This window comes from Ictalurus furcatus, chromosome 6 (genome assembly GCF_023375685.1).
Source record: "Ictalurus furcatus strain D&B chromosome 6, Billie_1.0, whole genome shotgun sequence".
Taxonomy (NCBI): Eukaryota; Metazoa; Chordata; class Actinopteri; order Siluriformes; family Ictaluridae; genus Ictalurus; species Ictalurus furcatus.
Window position 1 is genome coordinate 4380904 of NC_071260.1, and position 19418 is coordinate 4400321.

The following is a 19418-nucleotide window of genomic DNA, read 5'->3' on the forward strand; positions in this document are numbered from 1 at the left end:
TAGACTGTGTGATTGCAGCACTCTGAAGATTATTACTTACTATTATACGAGATTTAGGAATCCTATATCAAACCGCGTGAGAGCGTGTTCCTCGTGTCGGATTATACGATGAAGGTCCTCTAACGATAGAGCTGTGTTTGATCCAGGCTCCTGTGAGAAATGGGTTCGTATAACAAACTAAACAAACAAACAATGTTTATGTTTTGTCTACCGTATTTGTAGCTATACAATAGTAATCCTATGTCATCCTTCTACTGGTGGCTTTTAGACAGTAGCAGCGGCCACCGATGAGCATGTCGAGTGATGCGTTCAACACACGAGCAAAGAATTCTTTTACGATGTGCGATTTTTGTCTGTGACAGCAAGATCACGCCAGAAATTCATCCATCGGTTTATTTGTATATACTACGCAGGGTCGCGGGGAGCCAGGAGCCTATCCCAGGGAACTCGGGGTCAAGGTGGGGGACACCCTGGATAGGGGGCCAAACCATCGCAAGGCACAATCACACACTATGGACAATCTGGAAATGCCAGTTAGCCTAAAACACATGTCTTTGGACTGAGAGAGGAATCCGGAGTACCGTGAGGAAACCCCTGAAGCACGGGGAGAACATGCAAACTTTGCACACATGGGGTGTAGGCGGGATTCGAACCCCCAGACCTGGAGGTGCAAGAGCAAATGTGCTAATACCCCAGGCAAGGAATCGTACAACATAAAGCAGGCTTAAGCAGAGAGAATTTACTGGGCCGCGTCTTACAACGAGAGGTGACTTTATTGTCTGGAAAATACGGTACACGGACATGATTGGTCGGTGGAGTTCCTGGGTTTTCAAAATCACAACGAAAATTAACGCCAGAAATCAGCGTCACGTCTGGTGTAATAGTGTCATTTGTCTGTGAGTGCAAGGAGTGAGTGAATAAGACATTGGAATCCTGTGGTTTTTCTTAATAAAAGAAGTCTAAATAATTAAAAAAAAGACTCTTAATAAAAATCAAAAATCCATTTTCAAGTGGAAATTAAAATGAGGAATCGGTCATAACGCTAGCATAAATGTCGTAATCTGTGATCAGGAGGATTCCAAATGAAGAAATTAGCCTCAGGCTCGGTGTTTAATTTAAATGAAAATGGGATTTAGTGTAAATGTGTGATGTAGATGACTGTAACCCAACGAATAAGTGATGAAAGTTCGTTCAGAGGCTCAATAAAGAAACGACACAACAACATCAGATTAAAAAACAAAAACAAAAAAAAAAACAAGAAGAGAACAAACAAGGAACAAAGTCCAGCACTGACGATGAAGCATCATCGACTACACGATACGAGACAGCACACATTCCCTGACCACATCGAGCCACTGAACGCAACACGGAGCATCTGATTGTTGTAGGTTCGTGATTGTTAGACTTTTTTTTTTCTTTCCATGTGTGTATCCAGAAGTGTCTGTTCCATCGAAGAGGAAGACCACGATCATTCAAGTCAATCAGGAAGCAGTTTTTTTTAGTTATTCCTTCTGTGAGAATCCAAACACTCCCCGAGCACCTCACGGGAACTTGGACCATTGAGAGAAAGAGGATTTTTATTTTTCCTTGTACAAGAATCCAAACCCCCCTTCCAGTAGCACATGAGGACTTGGACCATCAAATAGTTTCTAAACAAACACACCTTCCTCTCTCAGGCTGTGCCATCTCTTGAGTATTCCATGCCTGAGAGGTCCGAGGTCAGAGCATCAGCCTCTCATCCTCAGCATTTTTCAGTACGGGGCAAAGAGGATGGAACTGCTGGAGGGCCGGATGGGCCCCGGCGCCCCTCGCAGGAAGGAGGCTGGCAGCGCCGGAGTCTGAAAGATGGAGGTGTTGGGGCGCGGGTGGAGCGAGATGGACGGAATCGTGGTGGAGGAGAATGGAGAGGAGATGAAGGCTGGAGAGATGGGTTTCACGAGGTCTTTCTGGAGTGCAAGCTTAGCCTGAACAGAGAAAGAGACACCAAATAAATATGGATTCTGATACATAAATAAAAAAACTGGAACAATCAGGGCATTTTCACATCTGGCTCCTTTGGAGCGTTTGTTTCGGAACCGGGTGCATGGTCTCCCTTGGTTCGGTTTGTTTAGACATATATAGACACGGCACGGATCCGCACCAAAACACTCTCATTCAGGTGGTCTCGGTCCGGTTGCAAAGCCTGGAGCGGTTCGCTTGTGGTGAGAAAGCGACGGACCCAACATACCAACATGTATAGCAATGCGTGATAGGAACCGTGTTGCGTAAAAAAAAGGCGTGTTTGTTTTGCTCATGGCTTGCAACATGAAACGTGGTTTCACTTGGACCAAAGACGAGGTAAAATACCCCTGGTCTGACGAACATATTTCTGAACAACTTTCAATACGGCATAAAAACACCGAAGTTTACAAGGTGTTTAGCGAGCGTCTCAAGGAGATGGGCTTTAATCGTTCCGTGGAACAAATAAATTAGATACATTATAATAACTACAGCTAAAAAAGAAAACTACAATAAGTTCACGGAGCTGCTGTCTGTACATCGTGATGGATGACCGCTATGAGCAGAACCCCGGAACGTAAACGGGAGCACTCTGACCAATGAGAGGACAGTTTACTCACACGTCACTCGCATAAACACATTTTGAAATGTTGCCTTGAGAAAGTGAACCGAGCCGAGGAGAAAATACAACACTGTAACAATATAAAGTCTCGAAGCACACACCTACAGGTGTGAAAACGCCCCCTAAATGTTCATTTTCCGACGCATTAAAGGACTCCAACGGTTTTCAACCTAATATCTACAGTTTTTAATCTCGAACCTTTAATGACACGTCAAACATTTCATCTTTTTATAGTTGGTAATGTCGTCGGATGTCCGATAAACAAGTTAGTTGTTCATATCTGTGACGATAACGTGTTAGAAATCCTGTGTTTTCTATTAAAAATTTTAAAAATACAAAAAAAAATAAATAAATAAAGATTTGCTCTGGACTCTACAGACGTCATTGCATCCAGTTTACTTCCAAGCAGCATAACTGGCTTTGGGGTAATATGTTTCACATTATATATGTAATAAAAACTCCTGTAATGTGGGAGGGGTCATGCAGCTCAGGGCCGGATTTTTACATTTAGACGCATTAACCACCCTGGAACGTATGATTAGCATCTGTTAGCGAGCAGACTACTGCGCACGATGGCTCACACCGCTGATCCCTGACACACGAGCATCTCTTGATGAAAGCGCTTGATTACAAAGTTGATAAATAATGCATTACTGCAAGGGAGCTGGAGCTGCGCTGCTGCTTGTTGTAAGGACTGTATTTGGGCTTCAGAGGTTTTCCTGCCACACGGTCTTTGTGCCTTCTACTTGAGATGTGCTGAGGGGAAAAAAAAAAAAAAAAAATAATAATAGTAATAATAATAAAAGACAAGGATTAAAAACAATAATCAAGCATTTTGTATTCAACTCATTTAATGTGTGGAATATGAAAATATTTAACAGAAAAATGGCATTTAGACGGTTTCCCCTGCAAACGTAGTCGATCAGCCAAGACACGCGTAACGTCTAAAGTTCCTTTCTTCAGTTTTTACTCGGACTACAAGGCTAACAAATAAGAGAATATTATAGCTAACAACTGACCAAACTGCATGCTTAAAGCCTCAGCTACACTAGATGTTTGCTTTATCTACAGCTAGATATAGTACTGTGGTACACAAGACTGGTCTAGGTCTACCGAGACCACGAATCAACAGTACTAGTCTTGTGATAAACTCGGGTGAAATTCTACTCGGAATCGTCTCGATCTCAGTAGCAGGAACATCAGAGAGCCATGGGTGCCCGGTTGTCCTTCCTTGGAACAATTTTGGTAGGTAGTAACCACCGCATACATGGTAGGGAACACCCTACAAGACCTGCCATTTTGGAGATGCTCTGACCCCGTCGTCTAACTAACTGTCACAATTTGGCCCCTGTCGCGTCAAAGTCGCTCAGCTCCTTTACACTTGCCCATTTTTCCTACTTCAACACATCAACTTTGAGAACTCATTGTTCACTTGCTGCCTACTTCTTCAATTTAAGTACGTTAGCCTTGTAGTGCCAGGACAAAATGAAACCCCATAACTTCAGACACCAAAGACGTACATCTCGGCTGATCGGCTCCATTTATAATAAGTGTGTGAACTACAACCTTTAAAGGCTTGAAATGAAATGTAGTTATACCACAGTTACGTAAAAATAACATACAGCACTGATAATGAAGGCAGGACGTCTCATATAAGATATGCTGTCTCATAACGCAGCTAATTACGCAGTTAATCATATAATACATGCTAATAAATATTTGCACCTGTCTATTGCAGAACAGGTTATGTTATACACGGTCAGGGTTTTCTTTTAGTGAAGAATGAATTAAAAATAGAATGGTACTGAATTGTACTAGGTCAAGCAGTTCATGAAAGTTAAAGAGGATCCTTTAACTTTTCTTTTACAATTAGAATTACTAGCAGTTTTGGTTGAAATGCTTCTTCCAGTTTCAGACTTATACACACACACACCTGTTTGAGCTGGATTTCTGAATTGACGTGGACGTCGCAGATCTCGCAGTGGAACGTCTTGTTCTGTAATCCCGAACCCTTCAGAACATTGGCCTGCATTTTGAGTTTGGAGCCAGGCCTAGGGTAGGCTTTAATGGGGCCGGCTCCATTCCTCGCCTCCAGCATGGTTTTGTGCTTCGAACCTGCCGTGACAGATCAGAGCCGACATCACATGACATCTCACTCCTGTCAGAAAATATTATTTAAACCAGGTTTAACCTTCACGTTCTCAGTCAACCGCTGAGCAGCGTGTGCTCCGACGGCACATCATCTCTTGTTCCATTTTTCAGTCATTTCACATAAATACATTGTAAAAATTCTAGCAATAACAAACACGGCTTTTAAAGTTATTAGTATAAAATATATTTATGGAAATATACATACATATTCTTGCGAATATATAAAATATTTTATTTATTTTTTTTTACACCATTAAACCAAACTGGAAATCTCCTAGTGTGTCTCATTTTAAAACGTAAAAGATTTTAAATAAGGATTTTCTCATAAGCGTTAATGTAAATTTATTCCAATATAAGACGAAATCAGTAATTTAATTGAAGCTGCTTTACAGAAACACAGATTAGCAAAAACCCATTTAGCAAACCAGTGGAGATTGTGGCGAAGAAAAAGACGACAAGAAAGGAAGAAATCTTGAGAGGGACCAGACTCGACAGCAAACCCGTCCTCTTCTGGCTGACACAAGACAGTGAGTATATCTCTCATTAAAGTAGTATACAGGTGTAGAAGAGTGAGCACAAACAGTACCAAGTGTGCTGAAAGGATCTAGAGTGTGAGCAGATTGTGAATAAGAGTCCTGGGATGAGCACAGGGCAGTCTTTATGATTACAGTAGTAAGATATTACTTTTCTTATATTTCTTATGCTACCTTAGGGCCTCGTTAACATCTGTGAAATAACAACAGTGTCAGTAAGCAGCACAATTTGGCAGAATGCAGTTGTAGTGACAAGTAAATGAGAATATAAAATGATCTAGACTTAGCCAAACTCTCTCCTATCGCACTGTTCTGAAGGCTAGCATGTGCATAAGCTCTCAGATGCCCATGACTGGCTAGTGCCACTGTGATTGACAGGGTTGAGAGAGTGTAGGCCCCTCCCACCCAGAGACCACGGCCAATTTTGCTCTCTTGGACTCTGGCTTTGATATCATCAGGATTCAAACTCATGACTCTCTGGACGACAGAGCTAACGCGCTTCTGTTCCAGCACTCAGAAGCCTGACTTTTTTGTTGTTTGACTTGTTTTGTTTTGTTTTTCCCCTAAACATGAACCACTACAGCTTCTGTAGCAGATCCTCTATTGCAGTTTATCCAATCACATGCATTTATGTTCATTATTTAGCTGAAGGCAGCATTGGAAAAGAGACTAGCTATAGGGCTAGAGACATTAGGTCAGACATGAGAACGTTTTCTCATATTAACAAACAGTCCCCTCGGAAACTACTGGAACGGCAAGGCCAATTCAATTCTTTTTGCTGTCGACTGAAGTCATTTGGGTTTGAGCTCAAAAGATGAAGATGAGAAGAGAGTTGAGAATTTCGGCTTTTATGTCCTGGTACTCATATGTAGATGTGTTACATGACATAGCAAATTTTGTATCAGACCACCCAATTTGTAGGTGAGCAAAAATACTGGAATGTGTGACTGACCAGTGTTCCAGGTGTGACCTGTTAGACTGATTGTTTAAACAATAAATAGTTCTGAACATCTACTCTTGGTTTTGGCCTTCAGTTTCACCTGTGAAGACTGCATTTGTTGTTAAAAAGGATAAGCCAATATGTAGACCAGGGAGCTGTCTATGGGAGAAAAGCATGCCATTTTGAAGCTGAGAAAAGAGGGAAAATTCAATACAACAGTTTGGAATGTCCTGAAAAAGAAAGAACCCATTGGACAGTGAATAGGTCTGGCAAGGAAAACAACAATATCCCATGACATAAACATCGTGAGAACTGTGAAGAAAAACCCAAAAACACACAAACGTGATGGAGAAAGAAAGGATCTGCTCATGATTCAAAACGCACAAGCTTATCTGTGAAACATGGTGGAGGTAGTGTACTGGCTTGGGCTTGCTTGGCTGTGTCTGGAACATTCTCAATCATCTTTATTGATGATGTAACTCTTGATGGTAGCAGCAGAATGAATTCAGAAGTTTACATTAACATTCTGTCTGCAAATTTACAAAGAAATGACTCCAAATTAATCGAGAGGAACTTCATCATGCAACACGACAACGATCCAAAACACACTGCCAACTCAACAAAGGACTTTATCGGGGGGGGGGGGGGGGGGAAGTGGAAGGTTTTAGACTGGCCAAGTCAATCACCAGATCTTAACCCAACTGTGCAGCATTTCATCTCCTGAAGAAGACACTGAAGTGGAAAAACCACCTGAAACAAACAACAACAGCAACTGAAAAAGGCTGCGGTAAAAACCTGGAAAAAGCATCACAAAAGAAGAAACCAACAATTTGGTGATGTCAGTGAGTCGCAGGTTTGATGCTGTTATTGCAAGCAAGGGATACACAACCAAATATTAAGTGTTATTTACTTTCATTTACTTCAAGTCTTATCTGTTCCTATACTTTTGCTCACCTAAACTTGGATGGTCTGGTACAAAATGTGCTATGTTCTATGGTGTTGAACACATCTAGATTAAAAAATGACCAGGAAATAAAAGCTGAAATTCTAAACTTGTTTCATATCCATCTTTCGATTTCAAACCCAAATGTCTTTGGTGTACAGAACAAACAAATGAAGTGGCCTTGCCGTTCCAATAGTTTCGGAGGGGACTGTTCACAATGAAAACAGAATGTTTAAAACTGAATGGACAGAAAAGTACTGTATATGCGAATAGCCATGAACCTTAGAAGGTAACTGTTGTCACTATTCAGTCTTGTTAGTAACTTATCCAGACCTTTATGCATTTTATGTTATTTAACTGGACCATTTGTAAGCAAGAAGAAGCAGAAGAAGAAGAATTATAATTTTTATTGTTGTTGTGGCTGTGGTAGCTCAATGGTTAAGGCATTGGATACTGAGGGTCGGAAGGTCTTGAGTTCAAATCCCAGCACCACCAAGCTGCCACTGTTGGGCCCTTGAGCAAGGCCATTAACCATCAACTGCTCAGTTGTATAAATGAGATTCTGGATAAGCGTGTTGCTGTAAAATGTTGTTGTTATTATCATCATCAGATTTTCCTGTCCTTCATAAGTTGCTTTGAACTCATTTCAGAGATGTAGCTGAGAAATCAGAATCACTGTAGGCCCACACAGCCAGCAGGACAGCAGCATCATAGTACACCACCACCACTAATACCACACAAAGAGACCACACACACATTGCTAAACAAGGTGTAGCAGCCTCAAGACCCCGAAAGAACGATGGCCCCAAACATCAACAGACGCAAACAACCGTCACAACGAACATGACCGGATGCCACAACCTATCGAGTGGGAAGAAACACATCATGCACGCAAGACCAAGGCCAGGATATCCGCCGCCCAAGCCTGGGACTGGAGCTCCTCCACAACCAGTAAACACCAAAACAGAAAACAGGTGTGACCACAACATCCAACATACATGCGCAAGCAAATAAACAGAAAGAAAAATCTCAACTGAGAAGCAACAACATACTCTCATCATTTCAGATCTGCAAAACCATCTATCAGCTTAAAATGCCAGATGCTCAGAAGACGCTATACTATCACTGACTCAAACGTAGAAATATTTAACACTCAACGCCATGAATATCACACATGCAAATTCATTAGCAGCTTCGACTATGGCACCCAAATATATAAAATTTTCCTCAGCAAGTCTGAGCTGTTACTTCGACGTCATGGAAATAGCCTGGATCATGATTCCAAGCTCGAAGTTTATATTTAGCTCACGTTTAAATCGTATCTTATCAAACATTCTAAACATATCAATTAACACCTCGGTGGTTTTTTTAGCTCGATGAGACATGTCCTTGTGACAGAACGAACACAACAGGTAGCGAGAGACCGAATGCTCACAAACCTCCGACCGTTCTAAGCAGTCGGTGCTAATGAGAGTGAGGAACACAAGGCAGTCTTGAGGGAAAGTTGCCAAATGTTTGGCGCACCTGTGTTGTGAGCCTCCAGCTGCGACAGGGAGTTGACAGCCACTTTACACAGCGAGCAGTAGAGCAGTTTCTTGGCTTTCTCCTCCTCGGATTCTGCGCTCGGTTCAGCCTGGCTCGGTTTGGGACTGGCTTTGTGCTCTGCCGGCGAGCTTGAGGGCGCAGGATTCGGCTTACAGGTGCCAGACGCTAACGGAGAGGCAGGCACCAAGAAACGTGGAGAGACAGGGGCTTTGGGAGCGCTGGGTGATTCTGGGCTTTTCTCTGCTGGGGAGGGGGAGAGAGAGAGAGAGAGAGAGAGAGAGAGAATTAAGAATCAACACAAGGCCCTCAAGAGAGTTTTAAAAAATTAAATATTTCTGAGCCATGAGTCATTTGGCTATATTAAACCAAACCAACATACAGTCTTATGAGTGTTGGAAATACGTAAATAAGCCATGGGGTTTATTCCATTAAAACAAGAATATGAGCGAGAGAGAGAGAGAGAGAGAGAGAGAGAGAGAGAGAGAGAGAGAGATTCCAGTTTTCTGTGAAAATACGAAAAGGAGAAATGTTCACATTTTAATTAGACCCCCACACAATCCACGATCCTGCATGCTAATCTCCACTGTTACTATTGTTATTACTGCTATTATCCTGTTGCCATACTATTATTATCATTGTTTTGGTATTTTTCCCTTCTTCCCCTCATTATTATTATTATTATTATTCATTCAACTTAAGATCGTAACTCCGATTTTCCGAACTCTGACTAGGAAAAAACAAAGAAAATGGAAATCTGGAAATTCCTACTCAAAGTCAGGACGTTCTTCTCATCCCTGAGTTCAGCGCGTGATGTCACGTCAGTCATGAACAGTAAATAAAGCATCACTTCACTACTTTAAAAGGTTTGTAGTATTTACTTTAGATCAATCAGACACATTAAGACGTTGGATTACTGATCAGAAGGTCTTCAGTTCAAATCCCAGGACTGCTGGGCAAGGCCCTTAACCCTCTCTGCTCCAGGGGCGCTGTATCATGGCTGACCCTGCACTCTGACCCCAACTTCCTGACATGCCGGGGTATGCGAAGAAAAAAAAATCCACTGTGCTGTAATGTACATGTGATCGATAAAGACTCATTATCATTATTAATAATATCCTGACACTTGTGTAGCTTGAACTGCAGTCCGAGCAGTGCTGGTATACAGAAATAATGCACGCCTTCTGACCAATCAGATTCGAGAACTCACCCGTTTATACCTTAGGTGGTGTAAACCGAAATAAGCCCAACATTATGCGCCTCAACATGTCTTGATCGTGGATGTAATATTTCCTGTTTACGTGGGATCGTGTTTATGATTTGGCTGGTGATGGTGAAATACGGATATTTTGTGCGACAATTGATTTCCAATCACTTTATTCACTACAACGTATCTTAACGGTCTGTGGTGCGACTGAATTCCCCTCAACATACGGTTTAGGACCGACTTTAGCCTCACAATCAAATTTATTTTCAGCTGGTCCAACCGATGGCTGGTTGGAAAGACAAAGAGTGAGAGAGTGAGAGAGAGAATATGAGTGAGAGAGCGAGAGAGAGAGAGAGAGAGATAAGACAGTCATGAGGTGCCCAGAACATTGCACATCGCACTGACTCATGTTTAACTCCTCAACTATGGATTTGTCAGCCAGGATGTGTGGTGCTGTGTTGTACTGTGTCGTATTGCCTTGTACGGTGCTGTGTAAGGCTCCTTGGGGGTGTTGCTCCAGTTTCTATATCAGAGTTATCGCTGCAGTAGTGCTAGAGGTTTTCGCTCTGAGTCTTTCCTCATGATGAAATGGCTCTCAGGGCTGGATTCATCTAAAATGATGTGACAATGCCCCCATAACAAACCCCATAAAAAGTACTCTCATGGCGGTAGATTCTGCACAGCATGAGGGCCAGGACCTTCTCTTATCGTTCAGGGCGTACGTCTTGATCCGAGATAGCGTACTTTCTTAACGACATGGCCCTGAACCTCCGAGTCCGAAGTGCTTTTAATTACTCGGATCTCCTAAAGAGCTGTTTCTAGCCGTTGTCTTGTAATAAATAAGGCAAGCCAGCTTGCCCTAGACAGGCAGTCGAAGCACCCTGGAGTTTGAGAAATGGGTTCAAATGCAGTGCTGTAAAACTAGAAAATGTACGTACAAAATATGAATACTGTGTGAACTGTGAAACTGTTCTTGACTTTTTATTTTGAAACTGGAAAAGGCTGATCCGGATCATTCTATTCAAACATAAAGGCATGTATTTGTGTCACAGTGTATACTAACAGTGTATAATATCAACTGTAGGAGAAAATCTCAGCTTACAGGAACTTACAGGAACTGCTTCACTAAACCAGCGAAATCATCTATAATGAAACGCTAATTTTCAGTCCTTAGAAATTTGATAGAACACCTATTTATTTGTCCCTTATTTCAGTGCTATTAGAGAGTAAATTGCAAAATTATTTTTCTGCCGAAAAGAAAAAGGTTCCTTTGGACAGCTAATGATTCGTCCCTTCCTAAATGGAAACCATCCTTGATAGGGAACTTCTATGATGTTTTCTTTCTTTATTTCTTTTTTTTATTTTAAAAAGTGAGCTTCAGATTCAGGCGCTTAGCCCTTGAAGAAAAGAAGAAAAAAAAAAAAAAAAAAAAAAAAAAGGGAGCCTTCCCTTTTTCACAAAAGCTTCCAACTAGAACTTCTTTAGGAAGCGAAAACCATCCAAAGACACCCTGATAAATACATTTTTGTCCAAAACTACACGGAGGGTTCTCACTGGTTTTTTTTTTTTTTTTTTTTTTTTAACTTTCAAAGCTTCCTTTCCGGGGTTGGAGGGGCGGGGGGTATATATAGGAGCTGTTACTCTGATCACTAATGGGCTACAGTGGTCTTAGATCAAATGTTTAGGCTACTGTATAGTATACAGATTGTCTAACACCACAAAAAAAGTCTAACACCACACTGAAAACCTGGTTTTTTTTTTTTTTTTTTTTTTAAATTGGGAAATAAAAAAAGTTTTAGAATTTTTTGAATATTTAAAACAAAGAAAGTAAATGTTCAATATCTTGAATATGAAATATTTAAGATTCTGCACTATTTCCAGGTCTCTATTTAGCAAATTTGGGATAGTGACCATGTTAACTGCTGTGCACTAAAGGTCAAGTTTCCTTAAGTCTTATTGAGTCCATTCCACTAAAGCGCAGGTTCAGACGACACGCTGATGGATTTGATATAACGTGTATAATCATCAGGTTTTACAAACTACTGTAAATACTACACCAGCTACTCCATGCCAGCTCAAATTCACGGTCACTATAGCAAAAGGGGGAAATACCAAATACTAAGAACTTGTGGAATTCGTGTAAATATGGTTATTGCACATAATGTAATCAATTACATGATCAAATTATTACATTTTCTAAATCAAAAAAAGAATGTAAAATAGAAGCATTTTCACTAGACTTTTGGACTCCACTGTCTGTATAACATTTTCCATCCATCCAGTCATTTCCTGTAGCACTTATCCTACGCACGAATGCGTGGGAGCCTGGAGCCTATCCCAGGGAACTCGGGACATGAGACGGGGGGCGGGGGAGGGGGGTGGGGTTGGTACCCTTGATTGGGGCCAGCTTATAGCAGGGCACAATCACATCCACATTCACACACCATGGACAATTTGGACAGTCACCTGACAGGTTGTTCATAATGGATAGAAGGTTTGTTGATTATTTGTTGACTAGAGGGTCAAAAGTGGACAAAACATATAATAAAGTGATACCCTTTCATATTAACAGTGAAGCTACCTAGCCTTCATTTTTGAATGTTTTTTGACCAAAGCTGCATTTGTAACTTGTTATTCTATTTGTCTTTACTTGGAGACAAACTCCATTGAAAATATCTACAGGAATGGAGTTACCTGTTGCTTTGTAACTTGCTAGTGAGGCTATTAAGTGTTAATATGATACAATACTTGAAATGAACTTAATAACCAAAGCCTTTCTATGGAAGTCACCAGTTTATTACGTAAGCCTACTATGCAGGTCATATGGTATCCAATTATCCCATCTGTTGCTATACACAGTTTATATGAGACATACTGTAAGCTGTAACAATGTCACGGTGCATCTCAGAATCACGAGGGGGGGAGAAAAAAAAAGATGCACCATTCTGACAGCTTTGTCTACAGACACCACAGCACTACGCCATGCTTTAAGAGCTTACATAAGGAGAACGCTCTTACGTAAATAGCTGGAGCTATTTTCATGATTCTGTCCCTAAGGTTTCCTGTGTGAAGTATCCTAAAGGTCTGAGATGATGAACAGCAACAACATCAGGCCTCTGGGAGAGAGCTGGAGCTTGGTGTTAAGAAGCTGCTATGGCAGCGAGGACCCGCGGGCCATCTGTGGACCAGCGTGACGTTCATTTGGCTCGATTCGTGCCGAGATGCTGCATAATAATGAGTAATAAACATACAGCATCCCAATCTGTCCGCGGATGAATAAGTGGGAGTTCTGAAGAGCGTGTCTCTGCACGGGGCGGAGATCTCGTTTTTGCATTCTTTGAAATAGGCTATGAATCAATTCCAGACAACCACATGCCATCATGCTTAAACGGTATGTCAAAAATGGTTTATTACCGATGGGAACTACGGTAATCAATAGAAAGGTATCATTTTCGTTGGCAGTATGTGATTTGGGATGACTTTGGTCTGGCTGCTACATCCTTAGCTAGCTAGCAAACACAGCTTCCTAAATACAATGTATGACAAGTGATGGACTAGTGGAAGTCAAGTTCAGACACTTCACTTACAGAACACAGAGTGTCGATTACCTTTTGTACACCTATCTGGCCACAAGCTTCAGAATCTTGAAGTCTACAATCTGACTGGCTAGTCACACTTACGTGCACTAATATTGCACTCGGAGACCAAATTTTTGAAGCAAATGAGCCATTCGGACCAATATATAGTGACTTCATAAAAAATCATGGCATCCAATTTTTAGAAGGTCCTGTTTAAAGCAGCTAGAGATGAATAAACAAGGCTTTGACAAAACTCTATTGTAATTTGGTTGCAGTGATAGCCAAACGCCCTCGTCCTGTGGAGGTAGGTGGTTCTTAGCCATGTTAAATGACAACGTATGAGACTATAGCTAGCTTGTGAGACTAATAAATAAAGTGCTGCAGGAATGATTCCTAACACCAAATCAACACCTAACACCAAATCAAACGAGTTTGAGCACTTCCGGTTCCATCGTCCCAAAGTCACTGGGGTTTTTTTTTGTGAGCGGGTTTTTGGTTAAATGCCTGAAATAAGGTCTGCGTTTAACACAAGCTCAAGATATTTTTTTCCATGTTTTATTCTACAGCATCAAATTCATCAGTAATACCAAACTCGTGATTTTGTCAAGCTTTTACACGTCGTGAAAAAGACGATCGCTAACAAGCGGCTAAATGGGACTGCAGAGACATTAAACATCGTCACGCCGAACAGGAAAACTCATCTACGACAGCGTCGTTGCATTTATACTCGCGCTCTTGCAAACTATTCCGACTCGAACGTTCCAGATTGTAGATTTACTTCCATTTATAGTATGTTTAGCTTTACCTTTTTTTTTTTTTTTTTACTTCTGGCGAATGTATTTAGGCTTCAAAACGCAGCTGTGTTCATTTGTGAAGACTATCTTGATGAACAAAACGTGTAAGAATCATAAACCTTTGTAGGTCACAGAGCTTATTTTCTGCAATAATCTAAAAGCCAATGGAAAAAAATCCTATTGGATTTTTGTCGAGGGAACCAGGGTGATGCTGACAACCCGGGGGTTGGCCCACAGATATACCTCATCCCTGGAGCACCCTACTGTGACTGTCCTTAGTGAAGATGTATATATACACCGCAACATACTGCCTTGTATATAGTGCATATGTCTAATCTATGGAGTGATAGTGGAGTTAATATTAACATTGCAAAGTTGATTTTAATTTTAGCATGGTCCAGAATGTCCTGAAGAAATCTGCCAGCAATTAGTGTCACTATTTATTTATTTTTAAAACAATGCATCTTACTTTCTAACCATTTATTATTACATTTATATTACATTAGTCATTGTTATCATTCACATTATAGCAGCTATAAACCTTGCTCCATCACCAGCCTCTCTATTCCTTTCGGCGAAATACACAAGATGTTACGGAGAACCGACGCGAAAGATACTCCCGTGTCCGAAAGCTTAAAGGAACACCCCTGACTGTTACCCTGACACTGGAGAGTCCTTCCGAAAATGGTAACTACAACATCTCCTTACAGAAAACCCTCAGATTATGTAGAGAATCTGCCCGAGTCTCCCTAAGAGCTAATGAGCTGCTAGTATTGAAACAATGAGGTATTAGAACTAGGCTTGCGGCTGTCAGAGCTGCTGTTCTAGAAAACATACCCGCACCATCTGACCAATCAGATTCGAGACTATAAGTTAGATTTATTATGCCCCAGAAAACACACTGTTGATGCCCCAAATTTTCCAGCTTCATCTGGCCCACATACCGGCGTCAAATGCCAGCAATCGACTCATGCGGATCTCAAACCGGCATATGGAACAGAACTTGCAGCTGTGTCACATCTGTCCAAATCTGTACTAACATTCGACGTGGTTGGTTGCATTTAAGCCATTTGTGGCCCAGATTCCAAACACGGTTAATTATATTAGCTGTCTTTTTTACACGGAGAAATATTAGTCCAGGATCTTTATTCTAGGAGTGTACGCGCAAGCTCTTACAGTATGCTATAAAACCTGGTACATTTCCACTGGCATTAACGTCATACCCAGGGGGTTGCGTGCAACGGAACGGAGAGGAGCACGTGAACCTCTGCAAGTGTAGCTAAGCTCCAGTACTATAGTTTCCTGGATAAATGTTAAGCGTAGCACGGTATAATCAAGATGATAACAATAATAATGAGCTAATATAGCTTTCATGCTGTTTTACAGAACAGAGAAATGCTTTCGTTTCATTTCATGCTAACTGCCGTGCGTTGACATTTGCTCGTTAGGGGAAAACGTGTTCATTTAAGGACTTTCGTGTAGTGTGTTGTGTATCTTTGCCAGAAAATAATGAAAAGATCTTCTGCTATGATTTTGTGCTAAAACGGAAAAACAACAAGCCCCGAGAGCTAAATTAAGCCCTTAGGACAGAAACCGGTGATCAGAATCTAGTTGGAATCACATTTTCTATAATATCATTTGAGAGTGTTGAGAACCTAAAACATAAATTGAACAGTACTGTTCCTACAGTATGTTGCTGGCACAGAGAGAGATCCCCCCACCTCCTTAAGCTTAATTTAGCCACTAGCTACACCCACAACCATGGAAATGAAGTGTGAATGTTTCACGTTCTTCCATATGTCTGCTCCCAGAAGCTGTTGTACTATTATAAAATGTTCTTGTTTCCAACAGCACCTTCAATTTACTGATGAATATCTGCGTTAGTCTATAACGCGACACTAAGTCTATACCATACATGTTTTCTTAATAGTCATCTTATTTTTGTTTTTTTAAGTAGCGAACCTGAGATGAAATGCATCGTGACATCCATAGGAGGAAACAAGCATCATTATATAACCATAGTCGTTCCGGGTTCGCTTTAAGCCAGTGAATCAAATCAAGTTCATGTAGGAACTCCTGTGCAAATGACAGGTAAGGAGAAAAGAAATCCACATTTAAGAAGCAGCGTATTCTGATTGGACAAGAAGAGTAAGCAAAGCCAACCGTATCTAGAGAGGATGAAAGTGTGTTCATCCTCTGTGATGCTTCACGCTCACACGCAAACAAGACCTCCAGGTTCTCCGGTTTCGTCCCAACCTCCCGCCTAAAAAAACATGCTGGTAGGTGGACCGGCTACTGTTCCTATGGGTGCGTGAATGTGTTTGATAAACTGACGTCCCATCCAGAGTCTATTCCCGTCTTGTACCTGGTGTTCCAGCGATCCATCGCCACCCCGACTGGGATAAAACGCCTTTTCATGTTGAGTGAGTGAATGAAGATGAGGATGCATTTAGTTTTGTCTTTACTACCGAAAGCGGCGCTTTTCCAGCAAAAACAGCTGGGTAATTATACGACTTTTATATTATTTGGCGAATTTTGGCTCAGTCTACTCAGATTGTGTATGATAATTTATTTTTCTCATAATGGTTTTTGTCCTTTAGAATATTCTCAACAATTCATGCTTTGGTTAAACGTCATGAAACGTCGATGGAAAAGACAATCATGCTAAAGGGCTGCTCATTAGACAAAGAAGCAGTTATTTGCTAAGCTCAATAATAGCTCTAAATTTTCAACATTGGAAACACACACACACACACACACACACACACACACACACACACACACGCAGTGTACAAATATACAGTGAGGGAAGAACAAGTCAACCCAACAACACACATGTTCAGCATGCAGGATCACACACAGTGCAGGCCAATGTGAGAAAGAGGAAGAGGATGAGAGCAGGTGATGAGAACAAAAAGGTTGAGATTAACCTGATTGGTCAGAGGTGCTGTCAGTGACCATAGCAGAGGAGGCGGGGGCGGGGGAAGGACCAGTGCTGATTGGCTTGGCGCCGTTGTCCGAACCAGCTCCGCCTTTCTGCTTAGTTTTGGTGGACTCTTGTGCTTTGAGCTTCTTGGCATGTTTACTTCCTTTGTAGTGTGCCTCGGCTTGGTTCTACAAAGGAGAACAAATGAACCGTGCAAATGAGGCTCATTTTCAACAACTGGCATCACGTATGTCTCACACACACACACACACACACACACACACACACGATCTGGGATGAGATGCCAGGATCAGAGATTCATCCTAAAACCACTGAAACACAGTGTGATGGTCATTATATCTAGATGAATATCAGAATTGGGAAATTACAGGTGTTTGTATGTGTATTATAATCGAATACAGGTGAACCGTCCAGGGTGTACCCTGCCTCGTGCCCCATGCTCCCTGGGATAGGCTCCAGGTTCCCCGCGACCCTGTAGGATAAGCGGTATGGAAAATGGATGTATGGATGTACCGAATACAGCAATAGAGCCAGCCCTGACAAGGATAGGATTGTGAAAATTCTTCTCTTTGTATATCCCAGCTTGTTAGGAAGCAGTAGCCTGAGCTCAGGGTCAGTCATGATACAGCTCCCCTTGAGCAGGTGGGTCAAAAGTCTTGCTCCAGGGCCCAACAGTGGCAGCTTGCTGGTGCTTGAACTCACAACCTTCTAACCAGTAGCCCAGAACCTTAACCGTAGAGTTACCACTATATCAGTTGGTTTTAATGGCTGTATTTATGTGCTATAAATATAAGCAGAGGATAATATGCTGTTTTTCTGTGTAGATCTGAATAACATGCTAATCCTTCATAACTATCTCGATTCGTCAAAAAAACAAATGGAGATTTTTATCTCTACAATCCGGCACAATTGGGAGACATATGGGTGGACGTCTGAACCTGGTCACAAAGCGATGAGAACTGATTAAACGGACACGAACAGTCTACAGTCACCGAAAGCCAGTCTTACGAGCTCATATTAGAGTCTGGTTCACTTTCAGCTGTGGATTTATAGGGAAAATGAGCATTTATAAAGGATTAGAAACCTTTTGAGATTCAGTCTGCTAGGACTTACGCGGCTCACGTTCTCGTTTTCACGAGATCAAAGTCGCCAAGTCTCTGAGGACTTCAAATACAGACACTCTCCGAAGCTTATTCTAACTACACGGCTCGGAGCTTTCTCACGGTGTTCAGACAATCCCTGAGAGATTCTCGTTTCCTTTACGGAGTATCTGAAGATTCTCTGTAATTAACCTCGCCATCCTCAGAGTCCTACCTAACAATTTGTCATTCTCGGACTATTCTTATCTGCGTTATACAAGTCCGCAGTTTTATAATCCGCCATAATCAGCATTTTATCCCCAGGTTTCTCTATAAGAGATGGAACGAGCATATTTCTCGCTCTACGACCTGTCAGAGGCTACAAAGCTGCAAAACTGCGAGAAACCCCTGTCAAGAGCTGATAAATTGGGGCCGTTATGAGAATAATGCAGCAACTCGGCCCGCATTATCTTTCATTGCTTTTCCCCTACATTTACAACACTCTGCAGTGTAATAAAAAAGAAAACTGCGTTTATTTCAGATAGGACGTGGATGTGCTTCTGTTGAAAGATGCATAACTTTCACAATCAATACACACACTCACTGAGTCAAAAGGAGTAAAGATGAACATTTAAGATGACAGAGAGTGCTGCTGATGCAACCGTGAACCTAAAAAAAAAAAAAAAAAACCCCACAGTGACTGACAGAGAATTCCTCTTTTTGCATTCAGAATTTAAAGTAGCTTTGGTCTCACAGATTCAATTGATTAATTAATGAACTCTGAGAATTGATTTTAGAACTAAATCTGAAAACAAGGGGCGCACGGTGGCTTAGCGGTTAGCACGTTCGCCTCACACCTCCAGGGTCGGGGGGGTTCGATTCCCACCGTGGCCCTGTGTGTGCGGAGTTTGCATGTTCTCCCCGTCCCGTGTTTCCTCCGGGTACTCCGGTTTCCTCCCCCAGTCCAAAGACATGCATGGTAGGCTGATTGGCATGTCCGTAGTGTATGAGTGTGTATGTGATTGTGCCCTGTGATGGACTGGCACCCTGTCCAGGATGTACCCCGCCTTGTGCCCGATGCTGC

The 19418-nt window shown here is 41.7% G+C and overlaps 1 protein-coding gene across 5 annotated transcripts in view; it reads right to left on the reverse strand.

Annotated features, from left to right (window-relative positions):
• Positions 1–1751: 1751 nt before the first annotated feature.
• Positions 1752–19418, reverse strand: part of znf385b (zinc finger protein 385B) — a 211487-nt gene continuing 193820 nt past the window's right edge. For 4 of the 5 annotated variants that reach the window (XM_053626271.1, XM_053626270.1, XM_053626274.1 and 1 more), the window contains 5 exons: positions 17239–17422; positions 8712–8975; positions 4554–4735; positions 3275–3376; positions 1752–1964 (listed from right to left, as the gene is read on the reverse strand). In XM_053626271.1, the coding sequence (XP_053482246.1) occupies positions 1752–1964; positions 3275–3376; positions 4554–4735; positions 8712–8975; positions 17239–17422 (945 nt within the window). The remainder of the gene's footprint in view (positions 1965–3274; positions 3377–4553; positions 4736–8711; positions 8976–17238; positions 17423–19418) is intronic. The other variant, XM_053626272.1, reaches the window with a different exon arrangement.